Source organism: Rhinatrema bivittatum, chromosome 3 (assembly GCF_901001135.1).
Source record: "Rhinatrema bivittatum chromosome 3, aRhiBiv1.1, whole genome shotgun sequence".
Lineage (NCBI taxonomy): Eukaryota > Metazoa > Chordata > Amphibia > Gymnophiona > Rhinatrematidae > Rhinatrema > Rhinatrema bivittatum.
In genome coordinates, this window is record NC_042617.1 from 411,949,904 (window position 1) to 411,959,554 (window position 9,651).

The 9,651-nt window shown below is 42.7% G+C and overlaps 1 protein-coding gene across 1 annotated transcript in view; it reads left to right on the forward strand.

Annotated features, from left to right (window-relative positions):
- The window catches only part of LOC115088608 (collagen alpha-1(IX) chain-like), a 104,744-nt gene extending 101,491 nt beyond the window's left edge, over window positions 1–3,253 (forward strand). The window contains exon 26 of the mRNA XM_029596868.1: window positions 2,522–3,253. Coding sequence (XP_029452728.1) covers window positions 2,522–2,718 — 197 coding nt within the window. The 3' untranslated portion in view covers window positions 2,719–3,253. The remainder of the gene's footprint in view (window positions 1–2,521) is intronic.
- Window positions 3,254–9,651: the final 6,398 nt, after the last annotated feature.

A 9,651-nucleotide genomic window follows, 5' to 3' on the forward strand; every position in this document is an offset into this window, starting at 1 on the left:
AGAGAACCTGGCTATTGGATGTCTCTTTTGAATTCACAAGCAGGTACAGCAGCATAAAGCTATATAGATGCTGCCCCTCCAATTTTTAAATGTTTTTGAAAGTAAAAAAGGGCATAGAATCCTTAGGTTTCTCCTTTTCATTACGATACCCTTGAAAACGTATTCTAAAGAAGGGAAGAAATATTTGTGTTTTTTCAAACTGACCAATTGCGCCAGTTTATTGAAGCCCGTAGGCCAGTAACATCATCTCCCAATGCTTAAGAGGTAGAAGGTCTATTTGAATATATCACTGTGAGTCTATGTAAAGCCCTTTCCTTTTGTTTTCTTTTTTTTAACTCCTGATTATATTTTTGTTTGCCTCCCTGTTAGGCTGTCTTCTGAATGTTATATTTTGAATATCCTTATTATAATGCTTGGGTTAGTGGGTTAATTTAATTTTTTGTGGTATTTATGAAAGGTTGAGAACTGAATAATATAATGTTAATCAATATTATGGTATATAATGGAAGGATTATCAAATGTATAATGGAAAATGATAGATGAAATATTTAAAAAAAAATAAAAAAAAATCCATAATATGTACAAACGTAACCTAGCTGGACCCCTTAAAGACTGTTCCTTCAGCTAAGTCCAAACCCTACTTTGTTTCTCCCCTCTCCTCCCAACCTTTTTCTTGTCTGTAAGATGGCAAGGGGACAGTGGCAGGGTATTTTGAAGTCCCATGCTGTCAGGCAGACCAACGGCCCTTCTAATTTTTTTTTGTGCACTGCTTTTGGGTAACATAATTTTGGCAGTGAGAAGCTGGGGGTGGGACGGGGAGGAGTTTCTTCCTTATTGTGTTCCCCAGGTGTTCTCTCTCATTTTCATGCCGGGTGTGTATATGTGTGCACTACTGTTGTACACATACATTTGCAAGTGTGCAGGGATGGGGGTGTCCGAGAGCATGTGCTGTTTCCAGCTCCCTATGTGCTCTTTCTACCCTAATGCCGCCACCACCAGGGGCCCGAGCTCCATCTCTTTCCTCCTTTCTTCCTCAGCTTCTCCCTCTTTCTCTTCTCAGCTTTCATCTTTTCCTTTCATTTTTCTCAGGTCTCCTTGGATTTTCTCACATCTTTCGCTTCTTCACCTATCCCTCTGCTCCAATTTCCTTTCTCCTGCTCTATCATTCCTTTTCATTATCTCATCCCACTCATCCCCCTTCTCCTAGTCCTGCATCCTCTCACGATCCCACATCCATATAATGTCGCCTCACCCATCCCTTCACATTTTTTAACCTTTGCCTTCACATTTCTCCATTTTCCCCTTCTCTACCTTATCTGTCCCTTGCTTTTTTTCCCCCTTTTCCAGCATTTGCTCCTTCTTTCTCCAAGTCTAGCCCCTGCTTCTTTTGCTCCCTTTCCCCACCACATTTCCTTAGATTACTTCTAAAGGGTGGATATTCAAAAGCCATTTAGACTGATGACTGAAAAGTTATCTGTCTAAATGGCTTAGCAGTTATATTCGGTGACTTAAACAGCTAAATTCTAGCCAGAAGTCTTTATCCAACTAGAATTTAACCGGCTATGTCGGGGGCATTCCTGGGGCTGGCAGTAGGCACTCTGGGTAGGAGTGGAGTTAGCTGGTTAGATTCACCGCACTGTAGCCAGCTCTAAAGTTAGCCGGATATGCCTTTCTGGCTAACTTTTAAGATAGCAGGGTATATTAAGCGGCACTGCTGTGCCACTGAATATCCCGGTCACGTTAGCTGGATAGTTGTATCCATCTAAATGAACTAGCTGCTCAGCAGCTGAATATGGACCCCTAAGTCTTCCTCTTTTCACTTTATCACATGACCCCTTATTGGAGAACTTCTATGCCTTTATTCCTTAGAGTTATTTAAATGTCTTTATCATAGCTCTCTGTTCCTTCATTTAATTCAGGACATACATGTTTGGATCTTTAATTCTGTCTCCATATGCTTTATGATGATAACTGTTAACCATTTTAATAGCTATCCTCTTTACCAACTCTATTTGGTTTATATCCTTTTGAAGGTGAGGTCTCCAGAATTGTACACTATGCTCCAAATGAGGTCTCACCAGAGAGTTATAAAGAAGCATTATCACCTCCTTTTTCCTGCTGGCTCACTTGTTAACATTCTGACTTTTGCTGTCACCTTATCTACTTATTTGGCCATCGTTAGATCATCAGATATGATTCCACCCAGATGCTGCTACTGTTCTGCACACAGGAGAACTTCAACCCAATTGCATAACCTTGCATTTTATAGCTTACTTGTTAGCTGCCAAACTCTAGACCATTCCTCAATGTTCACTTGATCTCACCTCATGTTTTCCACATCTTTCAGGGTGCATAGCCTGCTAAAGATTTTTATATCATCCACAAAAGGGTGAACCTTTCCCTGTAGCCCTTCTGCAATATTGCTGACAAAAATGTTGAAGACAATGTTGAAATGCTGAAGAGAAAAATATGCTGACTTATTATTATCAGTTACTATTTTATTTTTTTCCAACTGTTTAAGGTGAAAGAGGGAGGCCTGGACTTACATTTGATGGAAATCCTGGACAGCATGGTGCACGTGGACATATGGGTCAGCCTGGCTTGAGAGGACATTCAGGGTTCAGAGGACCACCAGGAAAATGCCTAACAGCCGGGTGTGATGCAATCAATCTTTCAGCTAACAGTGATCAGCAAAGTGGACAGAATGAACTCCCGTGAAAAGTTTTAGAGGTTTACATGGTAAAAATAAACAGATGGCAAGCAAAGTTGTTTTCCTTTCTAAAACTGTTACAATTTCTGTAAAGGCAGATGAAAGTCAACATGAACAAGCTCCAGGTGATACCTTTTAAATGGACTAACTCTGAGATGCTTTAGGCTGGCTTTTGAATGACAGTGATGAGATACGTATCATTCATCAAGCATAATATAAGGTATAACAACGGAGTTAATTTTTGTTTTGGTTAAAATCATGTAATCCTTTTTTCATGGGTTTGCTATATCCCAAAGGACACACAAAAGAATGTAGGTTTTCTGGGATATCTTCACTATCCTTTCCCCTTCCAATATTTCCCCAAGGAGTGGGTCCTTTCTGTAGGGGTGAAGGCAGTCCTTCTCGACAGTGGTGCACTTTTCCCTATGTGTGTAAGTCTCTCTGTAGACTCTGGCAGTGTGGTGATGCAATGCTGCTGGACAGATGAACTGGTCACAGTGCTGGGTGTTCAAATAAACTTTGCTGATTTTGGAAAAAATTAAATAAATGTCCAATCATCAATAAAAAGTTGGCTTTTACAGCTGAGGGTCCATTTTCCTCTGTGTAGGTTTTCTGAGCTCAGGTTCATTGGGACACTTTTTACCACTCCTGAACTGAGAGTATCAGATGCTCAGCCTCATATGGAATCCTCTTAGAACATGGAAAAATCCTACCTGAGTCCAAGGTTATTTTTACTTTCACTCAGCCTGTGCTTGTGTCCATGGGGGAGGGAGGGGGGCGGAGATTCAGTGGTGGGTCTCCATTTCTGATCTTTATCCTTCTTTCTCCAAACTCAGTCCTGATGCCCTTTCAGAGGGAATGGACTGTAGCTGACAAAGATCAGGCTAAACAGTGAAAGAAACCTCCTCTAAAAGAAGAGAAAATACTTCACTCAACTGTCCTGAAAAAAGACAAACCCCAAAACTCTTCTGGGGTGCTACTTTCTCTGCAGTCCTTCTCTGACCTAAATGGGAGCTAGCAGGTCTTCAGTGTTCTGGACTCCAGATCAGGGGGATGGCCATCTCCAGGAGAAACCCAGGCTGCACACCAGAAACAATTCACAGAGAAAATCTTAAATCAAATCTCTTTTCTGAATCTGAGGTAGATCCTTAAAAAGCAGGCAATGCCTAGAAAGGAATTTCCTCCAAAAATATACTCGTGGGGGGGATGGGGACGACAGGTCACACTCTAAAAGCAAATCCCAAAAGCTCCTCATTCCTCAAATGCCAACCAAAAATGCCACATCTCACCTATTCCTAGCCCCCAATTCTAGGAAGGGGTTACAGTTATCACAGGCAATCCTCAGGGGGAGGTGCTGATATGAAAATATCACCTTCTAGCTATCTAATTCCTATAGTAGGGATCTAGCTCCATCTAGTGAGAGACCAGGGGATTCCCACAATAGTGAGATTATGCCATGCCACGTAGATACATAGCAATAAAGTTTAACAAATAAACAGTAGGTAACACATTTTTATTGGACTAACTACATTAATTTTACTGCATTCTGGCCTACCACCCAAGAAAGAGATTTAGACGTCAGAGTGGATAACACATTGAAATTATCGGTTCAGTGTGCTGCAGCAGTCAAAAAAGCAAACAGTATGTTGGGAATTATTAGAAAGGGAATGGTGAATAAAATGGAAAATGTCATAATGTCTCTGTATCGCTCCATGGTGAGACACACCTTGAATATTGTGTACAATTCTGGTCGCCGCATCTAAAAAAAGATATAGTTGCAATGGAGAAGGTACAGAGAAGGGCGACCAAAATGATAAAGGGAATGGAACAGCTCCCCTATGAGAAAAGACTAAAGAGCTTAGGACTTTTCAGCTTTGAGAAGAGATGGCTGAAGGGGGATATGATAGAGATGTTTAAAATCATGAGAGGTCTACAACGGGTAAATGTGAATCGGCTATTTACTCTTTCGGATAATAGAAAGACTAGGGAGCACTCCATGAAGTTAGCATGTGGCACATTTAAAACTAATCGTAGAAAGTTCTTTTTCACACAACGCACAATTAAGCTCTGGAATTTGTTGCCAGAAGATGTGGTTAGTGCAGTTAGTATAGCTTGTTTAAAAAATGATTGGATAAGTTCTTGGAGGAGAAGTCCATTACCTGCTATTAATTAAGTTGACTTAGAAAATAGCCACTGCTATTACTAGCAACAGTAACATGGAACAGACTTAGTTTTTGGGTACTTGCCAGGTTATTATGGCCTGGATTGGCCACTGTTGGAAACAGGATGCTGGGCTTGATGGACTCTTGGTCTGACCCAGTATGACATGTTCTTATGTTCTTACCTATGCTTCCTTTATCAGGTCAATGCAAAGTGATCTAAGAATGATGCTTCCAAATACAGAAATGATTTCCAGATTGGATTATACCATCAGTATTTGTTTTGAAAGTAAAAGGATAATTAGGGTTGGGGGATGAATAATACTCATATATATATATATATATATATATATACCGTATATATATATTTGAAACTGTTTATATCAAAATCAATAAAATGATCCAAATTCACCAGGGACAAAATTATATTATACCTTTTTTCATTTCTTGTATGGATTTTTTTTTATCGTGACATGCTATAACTCACAATGAATGGCAATTAAGTGGGACATGGCTTAGACTTGCTAGGCATCACCTAGCAATCCTTCTGGATGTAAGAGGTGCCTATGTCAGATGTTTCAGAATCAGGAGCAATCCCCACTTTTAACACTTACATTGCAAAGCTAACTGCCCAACATAAAAATAATAACTTAGATTAAATCTTAATGTATGCATCCAGGAAGGAGATTGCAACATCTGGCAATCTCTCTGCAACTGTCTGGTTGAATGGTCCAAGGTCTGCTATCTCTGGGGCTAGCTGCACACACAGGGAGTTTACCCCCACAGCTTAAATGGAAACAGTTCCACAGCATCCAAAAAAAGATGGGAAATGCTTTTTTTTTAATCAGTTCCAGGAAGGCAGAGGGATTTCTGCAAGGAATGACTGGCAGATGGAGTTTTGCAAGCCAACCAAGACTTTAAAGCATAGCTTTCCAAACTGTGTGTCGGGACACGTTAGTGTGTCGCCTGCAGTGTGCAGGTGTGTTGCGCAGGCCCGGTCCACATAGCCGCTCTCTTCCAGTGATTTACTTTTTTTTTCAGTTCGTGGGTTACTTATTATTGGGTGATTTTTGCTGTCAATCGCATTTTTTTTGGGCTTGGTGGGTGGGACTTGAGCCCAGCTGTCCCTGTCATTGGCTGCTGCTGCCGATGAGGCCTGGCCACGAGGAGTACTGACTGCAAGCAACAGTGTCTGGTGATCATGGAAGGTGTTATGCACCACGGCAGGCTTGAACCCTGAAGGGAGTGAAGCACTTAACTGGCAACAATCAAAAAGAAGAGGTACATGAATGAGGGGGCCAGAAATGTGCTGGGGGGGAGGGGAGATATGAGTGTGTGGGGGCCAGACATGTGCTTAGGCTTGTTTTTTTGGAAAATAGTGCTTGTTTTTTCATGAAACACTGGCAACAATCAAAAAGAAGAGGTACATGAGTGTGGAGGCCAGACATGAGCTGGGGGAAGGGAGATATGAATGTGTGGGGGCCAGACATGTGGTTGGGGGGAGAGAGAGATGAGTGTGTGGGGGACAGACGTGCTGGGGGGGGGGGGGGAGGTATTAGTATGTGGGGGCCAGACATGCTGGGGGGGGGGGAGAGAGATTAGTGCGGGAGCCAGACATGCTGGGGGGGAGAGAGATGAGTGTGTGGGGAACAGATGTGCTGGGGAGGGGAGATATTAGTGTGTGTGTGGGGGCCAGACATGCTGGGGGGGTGGAGAGAGATGAGTGTGTGGAGGACAGACGTGCTGGGGGGGGGGGGGGGGGAGATATTAGTGTGTGGGGGCCAGACATGCTGGGGGGGGGGGAGAGAGATGAGTGTGTGGGGGATAGACGTGTTGGGTGGGGGGGAGATATTAGTGTGTGGGGGCCAGACATATGCTTGGTGGGGGGAGAGAGATGAATGTGTGTGTGGGACAGATGTGCTGGGGGGGAGATATTAGTGTGTGGGGGCCTGACATGTGCTTGGTGGGGGGAGAGAGAGGAGTGTGTGGGGGACAGACGTGCTGGGTGGGGGGGGAGATATTAGTGTGTGGGGGCCAGATATGTGCTTGGGGGGGGGAGAGAGATGAGTGTGTGGGGGGACATACAATTTGTTTTATTATTGTTACTCACAAATTATATCAATAACATTAATCTTGGAATATTATATATTTTTAATATAAATGAAAGGTTTTCATGAGATAGGTTGTGTCGTGAAACATTTTATTTATGTATATATTTAAGGAAACATACATAAATTGTCGAAATACGTTTCGTTCAATTAACCTTTAACCTCTGGTTTGCTAGTAGACTGAATTACTGTGTCGTGAAATTATGTTTGTCTAAAACGTGTGTCACCAACATGAAAAGTTTGAAAAGTTCTGCTCTAAGCAGTCCAGCATTCTTATGATTTTAGCAATTACCTTGTCACATTGCTTCGACATCTTCAGATCCTCAGATACTATCACCCCAAGATCCCTCTCTTGGTCCATGCACATCAGTCTTTCACCCCCCATCACATACAGCTCTTTTGGATTAGTGCATCCCAGATGCATGACTCTGCACTTTTTCGCATCGAATCCCAGCAGCCAAATCTTCGGTCACACTTCAAGTTTTCTTAAATCACTTTTCATTCTCTCTACTCCTTCAAGCATGTCCACTCTGTTGCAGATCTTAGTTTCATCCACCAGTAGACATACTTTATCTTCTATCCCTTCCTCAATGTCGCTCACAAAGATTTTGAACAGAATTGGTCCCAGCATTGATCCCTGTGCATCAACTGTTAATAATGTTATGTATGTTGTGTTGAAGTAAACAGTTACATGTGTTATATTAAGCTGGGGCATATACAATGGGCTGAAGGGATTCAGCACAGCAGAAGAGGGAGTATTTTAAGCATGGACGGGAACATGTGCACGCCGTCACTTAGTGGCCGCTGCTAAATTCACTGTGCTGCTCCACCCCCTGATGCTGCTAGTGCTGTAGGCAAAGAGGAGGACTCACTCCTTGGCTTTCAGATGAGAAGAAGACCTGCTTGTGCATGTATATGTATAGGAGCCATGTTTCATAATCTCCTTCATTGTTTGGCCTAGGCTGCTTCTCTAAAATGTTTCTTGAGTCTGTATGCAGTGTGGCTCAATTCATTGACTACTGTGGTGCTTTTGACTAGATGTTCCACTACCATTTTCTGAACACCTTCTGGGATAGAGAAATTTAGCATAGAGCATTGGGACCTCGCAACAGGTCCTGAAAGGAAGAGGTGAAGTAGTCTTACTCTTCCGTACACTTCCTTAGTCTTACTTGATCCTCAGTGCACGTATGATTACCTGTATCTATCTGTGTTCACATTTTATTTATTTAAAAGTTGTTTTTTTTCATGATAAGAATAAAATAACATTAAAAATAACAAGAACACCCGGTTTTCTGCAGCAGCATTTTCAAGAATAGGTGGCAAGAGTTAACACATTCTGTTGCAGATTTTTCAAAATTCTGCAGCAATTATGAGGCAGATTTGCATAATTTTGCATAAACTTGCAATTTCAATATATTTTTAAACTTTCTAAAAAATGAAGTTGTTTTCAGAAATGTCTGTGTCCAGTTAATATAACTGGTTTTTCATTAGAGGAAAAAAGGATTTTAGTGACTGGGGCTGGGGAAGGGATCTGGGAATGAGAATTTGCAGAGGAGGGATATGAAGAAAGATTCTTAGGTAGGAGGGGCAGAGAGATAAGAGTTAGAGGAGATCAAAGGGTGAGTATGGAGAGGATTCAGGAAAGAAGAGAATAGAGGTGAGAAGGGAGGGGAAAGAAGAGAGGTCAGGTGTGGGATGGAGAAGGATCAAGGATGGGAAGTAAGGGAGTATTTGGGATGGGGTTAGGGATGGGGATGGGGTGGAAGAAAAAGATGGAAGACTGGGATGAGGAGAAGTAGAAAAGAGACAGGACTACAGATAGGGTAGAGAAGGAGCAGAAAGGAAGTCACAGCCCCCCTAATCACACCTCCATTCCCTCTTCTCCTTATCCCCCTTCCAAAGCCCCTTTGATCCTTTGCTCTCCTTCTTTTACTTTCTTCCCCCACCTGATACCCTCACATACTATGGTTAACTCCCTCCTCCCCCACAAACCCCTCACTAACCCTGGTTCATTCCCTCCCTCCCACATTTCCCAGTTCACTCTGTCCCTTCCTTCCCCACACAATCCCCGGTTTACTCCCATCCCTGCCCCCATTTCCAATTCCCTGTGTCCCTCCCTCCCTTGAAGTGCTTAGTTTTACTCCCTCTCTTCCCTGCTCCATCCCCAGTTCACTCTCTCTCTCCATTCCTTCCCCTTATTCCCACTCCTCCTCCCTCCTTCCCAATCTATAGTAAGTTCAGTTCTTTCACTGTCATAGTCCTTGTACTTCTGAGGTTTAGTTTTGATGTCACAGTTAACAATGCCCGAGTGCCAGAGGAACAGAGAGGTCTTGCCTGCAAAACATGTTCTGCCACACTCTGTTTAGGGAAGAATTCCTCACTGGCTGATGATCACTCACTGTGCGCCCCACTTTGAATCCCATTACTCAGACACTCATTACATTTACAGGAGGAGATGGCCAGCCTTACAGTGACTCAAGGGTCTCCTTCTCTTCCTCCCCTGCCAGTCCCCATCATCACGCTTTGAACCTCATTCCTGGATCTGCTCTTTGGGCATGTCTAATGATGGCTATGAAACCAATACGGTATAATAATACAGAGGGTAACCTTTTAGATATAACTCCCTATTAATCTATCATTAACTCTACCACACAAATAGAGAGACAACACATTC